At 44.2% G+C, this 18,942-nt stretch overlaps 1 protein-coding gene across 1 annotated transcript in view; it reads left to right on the top strand.

The window, feature by feature from the left end:
- The window catches only part of LOC135368512 (vesicular acetylcholine transporter-like), a 67,313-nt gene extending 53,192 nt beyond the window's left edge, over positions 1 to 14,121 (top strand). The window contains exons 4-15 of the mRNA XM_064601858.1: positions 488 to 606; positions 2,228 to 2,281; positions 2,400 to 2,568; positions 2,655 to 2,832; positions 6,010 to 6,215; positions 6,284 to 6,384; positions 7,078 to 7,215; positions 7,286 to 7,408; positions 7,473 to 7,611; positions 9,262 to 9,324; positions 9,402 to 9,536; positions 10,793 to 14,121. Of these exons, the coding sequence (XP_064457928.1) occupies positions 488 to 606; positions 2,228 to 2,281; positions 2,400 to 2,568; positions 2,655 to 2,832; positions 6,010 to 6,215; positions 6,284 to 6,384; positions 7,078 to 7,215; positions 7,286 to 7,408; positions 7,473 to 7,611; positions 9,262 to 9,324; positions 9,402 to 9,536; positions 10,793 to 11,032 (1,665 nt within the window). The 3' untranslated portion in view covers positions 11,033 to 14,121. The remainder of the gene's footprint in view (positions 1 to 487; positions 607 to 2,227; positions 2,282 to 2,399; positions 2,569 to 2,654; positions 2,833 to 6,009; positions 6,216 to 6,283; positions 6,385 to 7,077; positions 7,216 to 7,285; positions 7,409 to 7,472; positions 7,612 to 9,261; positions 9,325 to 9,401; positions 9,537 to 10,792) is intronic.
- The last annotated feature ends 4,821 nt before the right edge of the window (positions 14,122 to 18,942 follow it).

The following is an 18,942-nucleotide window of genomic DNA, read 5'->3' as shown; positions in this document are numbered from 1 at the left end:
GCAGGGAACAAAACGCTTCGTACATTGCACTAAAAATAAAATACTCGCAGATGACAGATTGTTAATATACTAGACTTACACTGAAGAAGAACATGACAACAATCTAGTGGAATTAAACAAGTTGCAGTTTGTAGTGTGGTGGTGGTGGTGGTGGTGGTGGTGGTCGTGGTGATGGTGAAAGGGCTCGCCGTTGCCGGCCTCACAGAAGTGAGCAACATCACGACTGACGCCCTGGAGAATGTGCGTCCTGGGCCGACTCTAAGGGAAGTGTGCCGACATATGTCTGAAAGCGTCTGAGGAAAACCCAGGAAGAACTCTAGACAGCACAGCCAGCGCCAGGATTCGAACCTGGGTACCTCCCAGTCTCGACGTGACATCGCAAGTACGTCGAAACTGGGAGGTACCGAGGTTCGAATCCTGGTGCCAGCTGTAGTGTAGTGTAGCGGTATAGTAATGCAACCTTCATTTCCTTCGTTTCTCGTATCAGGTGACAGAACTATGGTTGGACGATATGTATCTCAACAACCCTCAGCCACTGCCGGTGAACTCTTCGCCCTTCTACCTCCTTCCAAAACAGAACTTCAAAACTTCTCACGAGCAAGTTAGGTAAGAAAATCCGACGATCATGTTACAGAATGCAGCATGCGCGTATATATTGACCGGAAAGAACCCCAGAGCCAAATAGGAAAACACAACGTAACCGTATTGGGAACTTCCACTATATAGCACAGCATATACGGTTCACGCAAGGATGTCATGCATGACAGATAAGAATGGTCATGGCATAGACTTTTGCACTCTAACAGAACTTCACCGCATAGCACGCTCTGCGCCAACCATGGCCATGAACGATAGGGTTATCGCTTCTGATTCGAAGAGACAGGAGGGCGTACGCCTTTTTGTGGTCAAATACCATATATCCAAATTGACACAAAAGGCGTACGCCCACCTCTGTTCTCGAATCAGAAGCGATAACCCTATCATTCGCGGCAATGGTGGACGCAGAGCGTGCTATGCGGTGAAGCTCTGCTTTTAGAGTGTGCACGACACGGTACGGGCAATTTGAGTGAAATATGTATGAATCGGTGTGGGCCTTAAAAACTTTCCTGCAGTGTTCAGAAGATGATAAAAAAATCGCATTTTGTGACTGCTTCACTTTTGTGATCTGATCACTCACAACGAGAGCTATCACATCATTAAGCGCTATACATACATACAGTACATCCAACAACGTGTCATCTACGTTGAGCTATCTATACGTCCAACTTTGTTTTGTTTCTGTTTTTTCTTTTTTTTCTTTTACACCTATTTTGAGCCGAGAAAACACAGTGACATAGCACACTCTAAAGACAGACGTTCACTGCATAGCAAGCTGTGGTGCGCCAACCACCGCCACGAGTGATGATAGGGTTATCGTTTCTGATTCGAAGAGAGCGCTCTAAAAAACGGAACTTCACTGCATAGCATGCTCTGAACCAGCCATTGCTACGAATGATAGAGTTATCGGTTCTGATTCGAAGTGGGAGAGTAGGGGGGGAGGGGGGCGTATGCCTTTTTGTGCCAATTTGGATATATGATCATTCACACAAAAAGGCGTACGCCCTACCCCCCCCCCCTCTCTCTCTCTCTCTCTTATGAAGCTAACACGTAGCAGGTTCGTAAAAGAATCCCCCTGTCATTCGTGCACTCTGAAAACAAACCCTCACCGCACAGCACGCTCCTAGCCAACCATCATCCCGAGTGACATTGTTCTTTCCCTGATTTGCTGAAACAGGAGGTGTACGCCCTTTTCGTGCTTATTATCTAGTTCGTAATTGCAGCAAAAATGGCGTACGCCCCCCGTTTTCATCCAATCAAGGGCGAGAACGTTGTCATTCGGGATGCTGGTTGACTAGGAGCGTGCTATGCGCTAATGCTCTGTTTTTAGAGTGTGGTTAGCAAAGCAAGGATGGAAGGTGTACTGCCACCATGATGCGTGACTTTTTGACGAAGAACTTACGTCTTCCAGATCGTTTATGCGGCTGTCACTTAAGAAAATTAATTTAATGTAGCGTTCTGGCAGTACGAAGTTTTGTGGGGCCAAATTCAATGAATCGGTGTAATCAGTTTCATTTTAATTCTTAAGCGATTAAGTACTTTATTTAGTAAAATAATCGTAAATTCTACGCCCAAAGCTTCGCGGTCCGCTTCAACCGCACGAGTAAATCGTTTTCTTTTCTTTTTACAGATACGCTGCTCGGGTTGTTGAATTCGCAACGTTATTTAAAAAGCGAATAGACACGTAAGTATCCCTTGTTTCCAACACTGTTCTCATTCCCAGATGAACTCATTATAACGAAATCTGATGATACTGGAAACATTGTGCTCCCGTTCTATGTCACTCTTGTGTCATTTTCCAGTGGAAGCCTCACACAGGACATAAGCGCGAGCCGTGGAAAGAAGACGGCATTGTGCATGCAGACGTACCGGCACTTTTTTCCCGCATACAGACGCCCGGGCTTCAAAAAGGATGAATTACTCCTAGTATCAGAGCAGCAAGATCATATCATCGTAGCGTGCAGAAATCAGGTGACAAAAACGCTTGTGAGCTGACGATGACGACGCTGAGCGGATTAACTGATATTAGACCCCTCTTTCTTTTGTGCCTCAATTAGTTTTTCTCACTCAAGCTGCCGATGAAAAACGATCACCTGAGTGTCGACGCTTTAGAAGAACAGCTGCTTCACGTTAAGCAACAGGCGAAGGACGCTTCGGAACATCAGCCATCGGTGGGCGTGCTCACAACGCAAGACAGACGGAGCTGGGCGAGCCACTATTCCAAGTTAGCACGATGTACGAATACAGACACGTGATGTCACGCCTTCTTTAAATTTTGTAACATTTTTACCCTGCACTCTTAGAAATGAGCTCCACCGCATAGCACGTTCCTAGCCAACCATCATCTCAAATGATATCGTTATCTGCCCCGATTTGTTGAAAACGGGAGGCGTACGCCTTTTTTGTGACAATTGTGAACGGCATAAGAGTCACAAAAAAAGGCGTACGCCTTCCGTTTTCAACAAATCGGGGCAGATAACGATATCATTCGAGATGATGGTTGGCTAGGAGCGTGCTATGCGGTGAAGTTTATTTCTAAGAGTGTGCATATAGAAGGCTACCCAATATGGGCCTGTACTTTTCGCGCGGAATCACACCATAATTGAGGACCAGGGACACGAAGCTGTATATTTTTGTCAGCTGTTTACCAATTACGTAAATAAATTGAAGACAACTTTTATGATTGGAGAGACGCGAATTTTGTCGTGTGGCACCGGGCGTAGATGAACCGCCGATCGACCTGCACTCTAAAAACAGAACTTCACCGCATTCACCTTCACCGCAGAACTTCACCGCACACTGTGCGCCAGCCATTGCCCCGACTGATAGAGTTATCGCTTCTGATTCGAAGAGAGAGGGGGGTACGCCTTTTTGTGTCAATTTGGATATATGATAATTGACACTAAAAAAGGCGTACCGCCTTCTCTCTCTTCGAATCAGAAGCGATAACTCTATAATATAATAACCCTATCACTCGTGGCAGCGGTTGGCGCACAGCGTGCTATGCGGTGAAGTTCGAGCCCTCTCACCGCCACCACACTGTTAAAACACCACATAGCATGCCTACGAATGATATCATTCTGTGTCCTGATTTGTTCAAAACAAGGGGGGAGGCGCCTATGTGGGACAAGCATAATGTGTCTCAGATAGGTGCCTCCTCCCATTTTCAACAAATCAATGCACAGAATGATATCATTCGGAATGATGGTCGGCTAGGAGTGTGCTATGTGGTGAAGTTCTGTTTCAACAGTGCACCACCATCCGTTTTTAGAGTGTGCATAACGAAAGGCATAAATAGTCGTACGTTTTGCATAAAATTATATGCCTTAGCTAAGCAAAAAAAAGAAAAAGAAAGCTTTACCAATCGGTACACCAGCGCCTCTGCCGCTTACAACACGCATATCCCTTATAATATGTTGTATACGACCCGGTTTTAATCGCGCAATCATTGAAATATAGTGAACAGAAAGGCAGGTAAGACATCTATTACCTCGATTTACGACGAGCAGACAGGATCAACGGCTGCAGCCAATTTAGAGCGATTACCAGGAAGCATAGATGGAAACGAAAGGCGTATAGGAACGAGATTCAATTTCCATTCAATCAAGAGTGCCAGGCGGTAATGGGACGCTAATGAATGCCGAGGTCGAGTAATCACACTTAGCGGCACCACGATTACCCTGCCACCATACGAACACAGGGTTCACTAATGAGACTTTCGTTCACCGAACACCTGGATGCGATCGCCTGACCGCGCATTTACGAGGACTTAGTAAATTTTACTTTCGACCTGGGATGGCGCTAATAATGTGCTATTGATTGATATTTGGCTATAGGTCTTCTAAAGAGTGGCAGAACAGCCCACATGCTGTGATACTGTATCCGTGTATTCACTCAAGGAACATCGCCACGGAATATTCTATAGTGGAACAAAAAGCAAAAAAAAAAAAAAAAAAAACTGCTGACGGGGCCACGTTTCGCACGAGTTATGTTATGTTACTGTCCTGCAAATTTATTACGAGACAAGCTGAGGAGTCACAAGCATATTGGTAACGAATTGGAAACAAATGCAAACACTTATCTTTTTTTTGTGTTTGCATGTTTTCGTCGCTTTCCTGAATACGTACCCACGATCGAAGTGCTGTATACGTAATGTATTAATGTGTATGGAAGAACAATAACGCCGTAGACATTTGAACGACGCGAGCTCGATATTTCTTATTGATTTTCCGAGTCGCTCCATGTTGTCAAGGAAACGAAAACATGTTTAACATTTGCCGTGTACGCATGATAACACCTGCCAATGTCACGTACGTGCAATGCACAAGCACCGGCAATATAATAATACTGATGGGAATAACATTTATTAAATTGATCAGAGTGGTTGCATTAAACAGTGGGCACTTTGGGACGACATAAATGAAACTCGAGAAGCTTCACGGTAAACGTCTAGCAAACACGATAAAAATATTGAAGATAAATACCAAACATCTTTCACGTGGCTATTTTCTTTTTTTCTTTAGAAAATAGAATAGAAAAGAGAATAGATAGATAGAAAACAGAAAATAGAATAGATCTTTTTTCTTTAGAAAATAGAATAGAAAAGAGAATAGATAGATAGAAAACAGAAAATAGAATAGATCTTTTTTCTTTAGAAAATAGAACAGAAAATAGAATAGATCTTTTTCTCTTTAGAAAATAGAATAGATAGATAAAAAATAGAAAACAGAATAGATCTGCGTAGCTCCGCAGTTTCCCTCTCTCCCCTATTGCTCGTGGAGTGACATCATTGGTCGCTGTCCCAGACAGGGGGTAACATTTCAAGGCGAGGCGCATGTGGTTTCTTCTGTGAGCCGATGCCAGACCACGAATACCCCCTAATTTCTGCCTTGTGATTGGACAGACACTTTGTCACGTTGGTTCTCCAAACTGGCTAACCTTTCCTTTCTTTTTTTTTCTTAATAAACATAAATCCCCCAGAGACATACAAACATACAAAAAAAATTGTGGCGTTCTATCCTTGTGATTCCGCTTTTAAACTGCTAGGCAGGATATAGCTAGTCCTCGCTTCAGGACACAGACACTTCCTTGTGACCCTCGCGATAATCTAATATTTCAGGGAAACTGGATAAAATGCATTGCGTCTATGAGAATGTGACAGGTAGACAGGTGAAGCCAACTTTAAGACGAGGTGTCCCTCAATTCTGGGAATGCAAAGCTAATTGTACTGCGTGATCTGTCGAGCACATGTGCGAAAAAGTACAGACAAACAAATAAGCCGGCGAGGGCAAGAGCACACATGAAGATCTGTGGTACATACATAAATTTCAAGAATAAATGACCCGCCTGTGCAATGAGTGTGCAACGTTCTGCATAGTGTATGCAGAGTGTAATGTCTCCCGTTGCTTGCAGGCAATGTAAATCAAGCTTCGCTTCAGTCCCTAGAAACCTGCCTCCTAATTGTGTGCCTGGACCAGCCTTTGCACCTCCGACCGAATTACTCGACGATACGACGCGAATCTTTCACACTGGATTTAGCGGCCATGGCTGCACACCTGCTACACGGAGGAAGCGCGGACGCAAATGCCGCCAACCGCTGGTACGATAAGTTCATGCAGGTCAGTTCGTCGGGATACCTTGCATAAGCGATTATTACATGTTGTCTTTTTCTTCTATGTCCCTTCAGGTAGTGGTGAGCCGTGATGGCGTCAATGGTTTCATCTGCGAACATTCAGCTTCAGAAGGAATCACACTTCTTCGATTCTGCGAGGAGCTACTCGACCACTTGTAAGTCTTGTATCAGGTTACACGCGTTCTTTACTCACTAACATCAGCACACACACACACCAATGCATGCACTACGAGAAGAATATTGCCTGTATTTTTCTGCGATGTAAAAAACGCGTTTAAATGGAGACTTCGCAAGGATTCGAAAAAAATTAGGTGAGCATCATACTGAACACGAACCACCCCCTCGATACAGAATGCAACATTCGCATTCATTTTGCGCGAGTAATTAATTCATAAATGATGACAATAGCAAACCGAAACCGAAATGCGAAGAGCAGAAAACAGAGTTCCATATATCGTGACGTCACCCAGCATTGTCGTCTGCTACGCTTCGCAACCTGCATTCTCCCTTGCCGGATGCCGGATGATGTCAGCAGTGTGTTGCTTTCAGCGCCCTCTCGCTTCACAGAGGCCGAAGCGCTCGCTTCGTAATAATTCGTTTGGTGTAAAATCTGCGCAGTTTTGGACCGAGATATTTCGTACACATGTTCCTGACATCCCGAAGATTACGGATATACCACAACCTTCGTTGCGGAGTCCCACTTTAAACGCATGGTTGGCATCGGGTGTAGGTGCTTTTTTTATGTATTAAGTATCGCATGCACACTGTGGTATAGGCTAGTGGCAGTAACCATTGCCTTTTTTTCGTTGTCAGTTTCACTTATGCGGTTCGCATTTCTTACGACGTAGGCAGCAGCAGCCAATCAGTAAGTCTCCCGCAAAGGCTCCTCCGAATGTTTCTTCCCTACACCAAGTGACCAGGTTAAGATGGGACCTCAATGAAGAATTTCTAGCTGCCATTCAGGATGCCTCTAAAACAATGAACAAGTAAGTACCCATGTGCAGTGTGCCGACCGAGTGTCAGTGCACTGTGCTGAGTCTCTGAGGACTCTTGCAGGCTTGCGGAAGATGTGGACCTGTACGTGTTATCTTTCCAAAATTACGGCAAGGAATTCATCAAAGCGCAAAAAATAAGTCCCGACGTGTTCATACAACTTTCACTCCAGTTAACTTACTACAAGTACGTATAGACTTTGCCATTTTGGTTGATACAATGACCGTGCGTTGCTTCTCATCATCGACAGGGTCCATCGTAAATTGGTTTCGACGTACGAGAGCGCCTCTCTTCGCAAATTTCATCTAGGACGAGTGGACAACATCCGGGCCGCTACGTCTCAGGCATTGGAATGGGTGCAAGCCATGTGTGATGCAATACCGGCTACGGTAATATGCGCTTCAATTTTCTGGTTGTTCCTGTCAACAATGTGCACGTACGGCCGGTGCATGTAAATGAGCAAAGACAAAAATAGAACTGTCCGGCATTTACGAAACGGATAGCCAAGCTGAGAAATAATTTTTGCTGCATTTCGCGAAGAATTTATTACAACGGCTTTTATATCCACGCACTTGATTTATTTAGAAAAGCACGAGGAGAGCCTCAATTCACGTGACATGGAAGCAGGCTTGTACAAGATACTCACAAAAAGTATTGAAATTAAGTTACTGAGCCCCGGCAAAAAAGCAACTGAGCAGAGTACTAAGCACTCAAGCATTAAAAATATTTAATATAGAGTATTGATTACTCTTACTTTAAAAGTAGCTGGTTACTTTCAATATACTTTGGCTTCACTGATAGAATTCGCTATCAAAGTATGAAGAGCGTGAAGTACAAAATGGCATTACTTATAAGCTTTATTAGCTCACAGGAACAACTGCTTTTCAAAATTACTATTCGATAGCCTGTCCCGTTTTCTTTAAACACATTACCCCCCAATACTGAGCAGGCGCTTTACAGATGCAAACGAATGCAGTACAGAAATTATTGTCTTCTTCTTCTTTTTTTTTTTCATTATCGTTGCTTTAACCTCATAAAGAGTTATTAATATTTTACGTGCCCTCTCTCGCTGCGGCTTTCGGCTCGGGTCTTATCCTTCTATCTTCAAGGTAATTTGGAAAATGAGTAGAAGTTATGAAAAAAAGCATTTGAAGTTACGCTCTTAAAGATTAGCTTCACCGCATAGCACGCTCCTGGCCAACCATAATCTCGAATGATTATAGTTATCTGGCCTGTGGGCTTAATTGCTTCATCGTCGTTACAGTCGTTATGAGCTAACGAGCAGCGGGAAATTCAAAAAGGCGTGCGGGAAATTCGAAAAGATGGGCACGTGACACATTGCGCGTGACGTATCCCACGCCCTTCACGTATCGCGCGAAGAGCGCCGTGCACGTGTTTTATCACGTGCCCTTCTCGACGAGTGCCCCGCCTCTCGTTAGCTCCTAACGCGTGCAAGTGATTAAGCCCCCTGATTTCTTGAAAACGAGAGGCGTACGCCTTTTTTGCGACACTTATGCTGTTCATAATTGTCACAAAAAAGACGTACGCCTCCCGTTTTCAACAAATCAGGCCAGGTAACGATATCATTCGAGATGATCGTTGGCTAGGAGCGTGCTATGCGGCGAAGTTCATTTCTAAGAGTGTAGATTACTAAATGCAGACCTTTCAAATAATTTTATATTGCAAGATATCAAGTTACTCGCAAAACTATCTAAGATGCGTAACTTACATATACTCTACTCAAGCTACTGTACTAGTCTGAATGGAAGCCATACAGGAGACGAAAGAGAAGACCAAAAAACATCAGGCGGCGTTCCTTTCGGAAAACTAGCTCTCTTCTACCTCAGAGAGCGCGAATCCTCTTAGTGCAGCTTAGATTGTTGCGCGGATACACTAATCCGGTCTAATAAAGTGCCGTCTGCGCGCCCTCTATGGCGTACTACGTTCCCTCTTCTTCCTATGTCGTCACGTCTGCACTGTTATGCCTCGGACATTCGACTGCTAGATCACCTGTCTGGCTTTCTTCTCTCTTCCTATAGGAGGAAGATAAGATTAAGCTGTTCCAAGCAGCTGTTGATAAAGCCACACAGATACTGTTCTATGTAAGTAATGTTGGTGTCGAATACCGCAACGGTGTTTGTGAACAGAAATTCGAAAACATGCGACTCTCCGACTCCAGACGGTGAGCGGCGAAGGCCCCGACAACCATCTCCTGGGCTTGCGAGAAATGGCCAAACTACACGACATGGAGGTGGCCTTGTTCCGGGACAAGTCGTACACGGACTACTTGGACTTCCGTTTGTCTACGAGTCAGGTAAAATATATTTACATAATAAATAAGCAGACGTTACGCGCCTGCGTCCTACCTACTAAAAAAAATCACATACGGAAGGAAGCATAATGCAACGACTTTGTCTCAAATACAATAACAAAAACTTTTATATTTTATTTATATAAACTTTTACATAAAAAATTTTTAATATACAAGATAAGATTTAAGATAAGTTTCATCCCCAGAGGTTATACTGTACGTGCCTCAAATACCGTTAGCAAGTTAGTTTGACATCACAGTACAGTTCAAGGGGTTGTGACATCTTTATGTATGTGCGTGTGTGGTTCATCATATTGTACAGGCACGGCATTTTAGTGCATGCCAGAGTACTGAGGAAAGAAATAAACTTGGCAAGATATATGTAAACCCTTTAGCATATGTACGCGTCCACCTCTGACGTCAGAGCAGCGGGAGCTACGGCCGTTCTCATTGGGAGATGCAGGCACGTGACCCCCCTCCTGGGAGGACCTCGATATTCCCAGTCGCGAAATCCCCGATCTCGAAATTCACGTTCTCCAAACAAGGAAAATCAAGGAGGATGCTTCATTGCTTCGTAAGATGATGTGCCGTGTTTTAAAAACACGACGTCACTATTTGACCGCTCAAATTCACGTGTTTTCTATGTCTGTCCAAGTCGTATTAGCGAACGAAAGCCGCATTTTAGCAGCCATTAGGCTCAGCAGGGCGGACACGACGGAGCGCAGCATGTTGGTTAGTTTATTATTTATTAGTTTAGTCCAAGTTCGGTGTTTGCATTTTGACATCCAGGGTAGTCTCAATTCGCGATTGGCAGTTTCCCGCGCACGATTGTGCATTTTATAGTCAGATAACATTTATTTACGGTAGTTTATTTTGCAACGGGGATTTTGACCACTTTATTTCGAGGTACACCCCCTCCCCCACGCCGCCAAACTGGCGGAAACGTCTGCAACTGCGTCGGAGCCCGATGAGTTTCGGCTTCCGCAGTGCGCATTCCCAATGCGTCATTGCCTCCTTTGCTCTAAAACTTGGCGTACGGGCTCACGTAGATACAAAATATTGTTTTTCACGCCTATTTGGCAGAACATGGCACGAGATGTCACAACCCCGTCATGTACATCGTACGCCCCACCGCAATTTTTTTGATTGATTGATTGGTTATTAAAAGGGAAAAAAAAAGGTGAATGTTGCCACTGTTGAAGTTGGGAAGATGTCGCATAGCACTCGAAAAAAACGTTGCGTTACCTGTTCCCACATAGCTAAATACCGAGAAGCACATCATGGTTGGCTACGGTCCGGTGGTACCAGATGGCTACGGCTGCTCTTACAACATCTGTCCCAACAACGTCAACTTCTGCGTTTCATCCTACTTCAGCTCTCCCGAGACGTCATCCGATTTTTTCGCTTTGAGCCTAGAAGGCAGTCTCCTGCAAATGCGAGAGCTCTGCCTCAAGCGACAACAAGCTCAGTCAGCTGAGGAAGAGAGGAACCACAGCTGAAGCCTGCCCGAAGTACGCACGAGGCAATTTTTGGGCCACGGCAATAAGAAGAGGACGTTGCTCAAAGCTTCGAGAAATAGCCCTGTCCACGAATTCCCAGGTTATAGCGTGGTTTATACGTGTCAATGGTGCATTAGAGGGTTTGCGATTGATTTTATATCTCGGTTCCCTTGTACCTCGTGAAGAGTTCATGCGCCGCGAGTGCCACAGGAAGCAAAATGATAGACTGATGATTGTTTTGATTTTGGCGTTGCGTATAACCGCGGAAATCAGGCTGTGCAGACTAAAGAAAAAGTATCAAGAAGTATAGGTTTTTCTTCTTTTTCTTTTTTTTTTTTTTAAGACAGCATCTATAGGTCCACATCTTGCTATTGTTATGTGTGCCCAGACATTGCAGCGTATACAAAGTTATACAAAGTTGCATAGTAATTATATCGCAAATGTTAGTGTCAAAGTTAGTCTTTGAAGAGCTGGATATCACACTGTTCGATCACTTTAGAAAGTGATTTTTATTGGATACCGGTGTGTGGACGAAGGCGTGCAATAACGTTGGTCCATCTCTATCCGTATCCTCGCAATTTCGTGACGTCGTGTAAAGTAGTTTTGTTCATCTTATCTTATCTTTTTCGTTTTTTACTAACATATTCGTCTGCTTCATCAGTCACCATAAATTGGCTTAGCTTCGTATCCCCCTCTCGTTAGCTCTTCACATTTTAAGAGTACGGTTTTAGATTTTAAGATTAGGGTTGCAGATATTGCTGCGTTGCTGGGGGGAAAGTCGAGTACGCAACCCTTACAACCATATCTCCATTCATTCGTGTTACAATTTACTTGGTTATCATCGAAATGACGTCCAGGTAATCATTGCAAGTCAAAAACTGGGCTAGTACCAATGTAATCAGTACATATCAAATTGACATGCTCTAGTTTTGATTAGAGTGAATTGTTGACAAGATCATCATATCAAGTAGGAAGCAAGAGAATGGCGTCAGACGCGGTCTTGCCAGGGTGTCGTTGCACCAGATTGTTTGGTTACCGCCGTATAGAGCCACCTCCGAAAGTTGGAAATGTTAGCCAAAAAATTCCACGTCAGCAAAGGTTAGGTTCAACTGGTCTGATCACTACCAGAGTTATGGTATGCAACCAGTTGTCTAGATACGTATTGGTGCAGACTCTAACGACCCGAGCCCTTACCAGCAAGCGATAAAAGAGCTGTACTCAAGCGCACACAGTTTTAAATAAATCATAGGAGAAAATTGCTCTAAAACGACGTTTCATCTCAGCTCAGCACAACGTAGAATCGCTAGACGATAACCTGGCATGCGCAAAGTCTGATCTTAAAGTTTCTATACAGCAAGACATGAGTGCGTTTTCTAAGTAAAACTTACTTATATTAAACGAGCAGTGCGCGACTTTAATTCCATCCCACCCACATTTCACTATACACCGTAGGTTATACTGTGACGTTTATTTGTAAGCACTCAGGAAAAAGTGTTCAGAGGTGCAAGGTGCAGAGGTGCACTTCTCAGGGTAGGTGACATTCCCAGGAATATATCGTTATATATCGTTGCGTGAGACACAGTTGTTTACAAGCGGGTTTTACTGCATATGTTTGTATTTACAAAGGTTATTATATATTTATATGTCCACGAAGAACTTTAATTTCTCTTTACGTTTTGTTTTTACAGATATGTGGTGGTATTTTTGGTGTGCGTGTGTTTGTGCGTGTGTGTTCCACGTGAAGCGTGTGTGCTATAGCAATGTGCGCAGATCGAAGTTAACGCGTAATTTAAAGCGTATACCAGTCACTCGTTGTGCTATTTCCAAGGGTAATAGAGCCAGTGCTTGCAGTTGGTTCTTGGGCAACCCGTTCCTACAGTATGAACTATACCAATGTTCCGCGAAGTGCTCTCTGTACATATAAGCGTGTGCACTTTGTATGAGTTGCGCCTTTCTTGGGGGGGTGAGGGGGTTAGATTTACACGTATAAGGTGAGTCTGCCTATACATCGGTGCGGTTACATGCTGCACGTGCCGCGGGATAGGGCTGCGGGTAATTTCGATCGGTGGATATTCGTGAGTGTATACGTGAGTTTTCGCCAGAATTTTCTCTCCCCTTTTGACCTGTGCTACAATTGCATTCAGACAATCAACCCATTTCTACGAAGCGTAATTATTTTTGTTTGAAACTTTCAATGGAACTATGTTGTGCAGTGGTACATATATATGTACACGGGAGCCGTATATAGCAATGTGCAGTATAGGAAGTGTCCGTGTGTAGTCGCGCTTTGTTGTCATTTTGTTGCTGTTACGTAGACCGGATATAGAAAGTGTGAGGAACACCCGTGTGAACGTCATTGGTGTATGTTTTACGCGTATTAGACTACACGTGTGCGTACGTGCGTGTGCTGTATTTGCAATCAACTATAATTCGTGTCGATGTGGTGTCCAGCACTCCCTGTGGGCTCAGCTTTAGGACTCGTTGTTGCTGATATTACTTGTTGCTGCCTTTGGCCATCAGCCATAGTGATAGCTACGTTGTGACTGTCGCGCCAATGCGGCTGCACGTTGTTCAAGGTTGGCACCTCTGTTATGATACTTACCGCAAACACAACAAGATCGCTGTTATAAGGGCGATTTTAATTTTTAGCACAATTTCAATGAAGTGACAATATCGCTTTAACAGTGGGCCGGGTCATGTGCAATACACGTTGTGATTTATCAGATAAGTCCTTAACACGGCATACAGGTTAAAAAAAAAGAGCGCTAAATAGCCTCCACAATAACCATTAACTCTTAAAAACAGGGCTTCACCACATAGCACGCTGGAGAAGGCCAAGCAGTGCACAGAATGATATGGTTATCACTCCTGATTCGTGAAAAGCGCGGGGCGTGCGCCTTTTTGTGACAGTTAACATAACTATATACGCACTCTTAGAAATTAGCTTCACCGCATAGCACGCTCCTAGCCAACCATCATCTCGAATGATATCGTTATCTGCCCTGATTTGTTGTAAACGGAAGGCGTACGCCTTTTGTGACACTTATGCTGTTCATAATTGTCACAAAAAAAGGCGTACGCCTCCCGTTTCCAACAAATCATTGCAGACAACGATCTCATTCGAGATAATGGTTGGCCAGGAATGCTGTGAAGTCCATTTATAAGTGTGCAGGTGTCACAAAAGGGCGTATGCTCGCCGTTTTCAACAAATCAGCGAGATAACGGGGTCATTCGGGGCAGCGGTTTGCTACAGGAATTGTGTACGTCATGCGGTGAAGTTCCGTTTTAGGAGTGTACATACCTTACGCGTTAATCACACACTCACTTACATTATTTTCCCTTTCTTTCTTTGTTGAGAGGATTACACAGAGAGTTGCACTGCGGGAATCCAAAGCACGGTACACGTGCTTTTGCTACGTCTGTGGTTGCTCGAGGCGCAGTAGTTGCCTGACTATACTTTCCCGATAATCATAAAGAGCCCCCAACCTAACCTTCTATAAACTATTATTACACAGCGCAACGCATGTTATACGTGGAGACGCTGCCTTTCCCGCGCGCTCTGGCGCTATGCGCAGCGTTGCGTTATAAAAACGTTTCGCTCAAATTATCACTTGCGAATATCTGCACAATGTACATAGCTGCACACTTTGCACGTTTGCAACCATAATTATGATGCACACGCATGGCACGGTCTCATTACCCCAGCGCAGAGATACAGTTTCACACAGAGTACGTCAATGTACATAGCATATATAGTGAAGTAGAGAGTTTCGTGTGTTCGTGTATAACGCCTCTTCGCGCAAATTCCAGATACGCATTTTCTACCATTTGGCTAAATAGCCGACAGGTCTTCCTCCATGGTATCTGCATGTCTTGCGTGCGTGAGTGTGTGTGTGTGTGTGTGTGGGCATGTCGTCGTCGCATCAGTGCGCAAAATATGTATAGTGTGTAGTGAGCACGGGCAATGTTACGGATGTGTGTCTGATATTAGCCTTAAACTCGTTCTCCCGCAATCACGAAAAAGAAGGCACGAAATTTTAAACACCGAAGGAGAAAGAGGACGCAAAAGAAACATATATGACGTCATTTGTCTCGATGTGGATGTTGAAAAAAAAAAGTAAAAGTGGGACACTGAATTCATCACACATTTATCTTCTGCCCAATTGGTTCCAACATCTGTATTGAGTCAAAGAGTACGTATAACACTAGGTTCAGGGCAGCAGCGGGTTAACAGAATTTCCTGTCAATATATCGGTTATAACAAAATTTATAAAATATGTCGTTTATGTGAGAAAAAAAGCTCATGCGACAAAAGAAGAAAAAGAACGAATTCCATCTTCATGCACTCTCAGAACGGAACTTCACCGCACAGCACGTTGTGCGCCAACAACTGCCACGAATGCTAGACAGAGAGGGGAGTACGCCTTTTTGTAGCAACTATCGTGTATCCAAATTGCTGTAAAAAGGCGTACGCCCCACCGCGCTCTTCAAATCAGAAGCGGCAACCCTGTCATTCGTGGCAACGGTCGGCGGACAACGTGCTATGCGATGAAGTTCTGTTCTGAGAATGTGAGACGAGGAAAGCTGCAGTTACGGGAAAGGGATTCAGTGACGAGATCAAAACAGGCAGCATTCTTTTAGTCCGAAGTGGTCCTTCAAATTAACCCGCGAAGATTTAAGAGCGCGTACGAACGACATGTAGATTTAGACGTCGAAACAGTTGCATGTAAATAGAACGTAGTCGTGGTGTGCCGTGCATGTTAGTATACGAGCTTCAGTCTGTGTAAACTTAGACTACTTCTCGAACCAGTGCAAAAGGAACACTGTATTGCAGATGACAATCAACGGTTGTGAAGTATTCCCCTCCCCTATACATTTCACGAATCTCGTCCTCGCGCGCGTGTGTGTGTGTATGTGTGTATGTGCAAGTTTGTAATATATATATAGGCACTTTCGTAGGCTTTCGCAATGGACCATTTTCACAACGCTTCTGCGCATGCCCTGTGACCCTGACGGCGCCGAAGAAGGTACCCTACGTATTCAATAGATGGCGCCAATACGGCGCCGGCTGTGCTTTGGCGCGCACCGATTGTGTTTCGCTGGACAGCCGCTAGGTTGCGACGCGAGTGTGAAAAAGGTCCATTGGAAGTTCTTGTATTTCCCATGTTAACCCTGGATGCAATATCCAAGCCTCTAACAATATTGTATCGAGATTATAAGCACTTTATCGGACGTGTACGTCAGTGTTACAAGGGGATGATATTCTAAGGGCAGCCACATCGATAATCTGACATATCTACAGGGCCGCTATACCTCGATTAATCTCAAATGAAAGACACAACTGTGAAGGAAAAAAAAAAAAGAAGAAGAAGAGCCTCAATCGCATAACAAACTCCTGAGGCGTACGCCTTTTTGCAACACTTATGTAGTTATGTTAAATGTCACAAAAAGGCCTACTCTTGAATGGGCCATATGACATTCCAGAAGAGTAACATTGTGCACATATTATACTCTAAAAACAGAACTTCACTGCGTAGCATGGTCCAGGCCAGCCATTGCCACGAATGATACACTCAGAGGACAGAGCTTCACCGCACAGCACGCTCCTAGCCAGCTATTCCGAATGACAACGTTCTCTCCCTCGATTTCATGAAAATGGGGGAGGGGGCGTACGCCACTTTTGCGCCCCCCCCCCCCCGGTTTTCAACCAAATCAGGGGAAAGAACGGTGTCACTCGGGATGATTGTTGGCTACACTCTTAAAAATGAACTTCACCGTAAAGCACGCTCCTAGCCAACACTCACCTCGAATGATATCGTTATCTGCCCTGGTTTGTTGAAAACGGGAGGCGTACGCCTTTTTTGTGACACTTATGCTGTTCATAATTGTCACAGAAAAAGCGTACGCCTCCCGTTTTCAACAAATCAGGGCAGATGACGATATCATTTGAGATGATGGTTGACTAGGAGCGTGCTGTGCGGTGAAGTTCATGTTTAAGAGTGTAGGAGCGTGCTATGTGGTGAAGTTCATTTTTAAGGGCGTAGGGTTGTCACTTCTGATTCTGAGAGAGAGGAGCGCGTACGCCTTTTTGTGTCAATTTGGATATATGATCACTGCACGCCCCCCCTCTCTTCGAATCAGAAGCGCGAACCCTGTCATTCGTGACAATGTTTTTTTTTTTTTTGCGCGCAGCGTGCTATGCGGTGAAGTCCTGTTTCTATAGTACACTCTAAAAACAGAGCTTCACCGCATAGAACGCTCCTAGTCAAAAATCATCCCGAATGGCAACGTTCTCTCTCTTGATTTGATGAAAATTTAATGGCGTACGCACCCTGTTTTCAACAAATCAGGGGAAAGAACGGTGTCACTCGGGATGATTGTTGGGTAGGAGCGTGCTATGTGGTGAAGTTCATTTTTAAGAGTGTAGACTCCGACCGCTAAGGACTGACTAGATGACAGGCCCATGGTGATACACAGCGTAAAATCACGACGATGTACACATCCATGAAGTGCTATGCGAATCTGGACAAGCCACAAATGCAACCAGTGGCTTGACGATCATCGAACCGTCCTCCTACCATGCGCCTTGGGCAACCGCAGAACATTATACGAGAAACGGCGAAAATGATGGGTTCAAGAAAGTTAATGGATTTAAGAGTTGTGGTTGCACTTCACGAGAAAGCAATATTTACTGTTATCGCATTTTAGGTGAATTGTTTCTCGAGCAATGGTTAAACTCTTCCTCAACATCCCTACACATTTCTGATTTTGTGACCCTTAACAACATTGATTTGAGCAAAACGAATGTGTTCCAATTTATCAGATAACCAATCAAACAGAGGGCAAGAAAACGTCAATCATGCAATAAAAATGTATGTACGTCTGTAACCTGGAGTTCTAAATGTGATTTCAAACTCTCGTCATAACCAGTTGAAGTATGTGTACCGCAATATGTAAGGTCACTTAACGTGTTAGGCAGAGCGACACTGCTCGGATTTTGAATGCACTAAATCGCAAAATTATTGAAGCTTTAATCTTTTACGTTTCCTTCACTCCTGTACTCCCCTGACACCTTGGCTTTCTTGTTTATTTATTTACACCCCAAGGGCCCCAGAAGGGCACCTTTGCTTTCTAAATTATTTTAAAGCGTGTTCGTGTATCAGCAATAATATGATGTTATGGTTTTCTGCTAAAATAATTATCCTCACACATGGGAGAACCCATTGAAGTTTTATGACATGAACGACTGCGATAGTGTGTTTATGTGCATGTCCTTATTGATACTGTTTCTTGCCACGGTTATTGTACATGACGTGGAAATATATTGTTGCTAATAAAGAATAATGTCTTTTTTTATTTAATAAAGAAGAACTTTAATGAGAAGCTCCTGGAAATACTGTTGGAAAAGGTGTTGTCTGCTTTCGTTTCTCCGCGAAAGGACTGCGTCGAACGACAGGTGGCACGACCATCAATGCCTCGAAAGCGTCTCTGAACTCTGCATAGGATAAGCGTCGTCTGCTACGAATTTCCGCCATCTTGACGCCCACGCCCAGCTCGCGATGCGCTCACAAAAGTGTACACTTAGCTACACACTACATTTTGGAGTGGAGTAAATACGTAGCAGAGGAGGTTTGAAAAAGTGGGTGAAATAGGCACACAGCATTCATGCATGGTAAGCGTGGGCGTCAACATGGCGGCTTTGCGGCATTCGTTTCTACAAAGGGTGACTACACCCTACACAGAGGGAGCTAGTATTCAGGCACTCTACTACAGTGCCCTAGAAGGCAAGTAACCCTACTCTGGGCCCTTGTCCAACGCCACCTACACTCTTAGAAATGAACTTCACTGCATAGCACGCTCCTAGCCAACCATAATCTCGAATGATATCGTTATCTGCCCTGATTTGTTGA

The sequence above is a fragment of the Ornithodoros turicata genome, chromosome 9 (genome assembly GCF_037126465.1).
Source record: "Ornithodoros turicata isolate Travis chromosome 9, ASM3712646v1, whole genome shotgun sequence".
NCBI lineage: Eukaryota > Metazoa > Arthropoda > Arachnida > Ixodida > Argasidae > Ornithodoros > Ornithodoros turicata.
The sequence above is the reverse complement of the archived record's forward strand: the minus strand, read 5'-3'. Positions and strand labels throughout refer to the sequence as shown.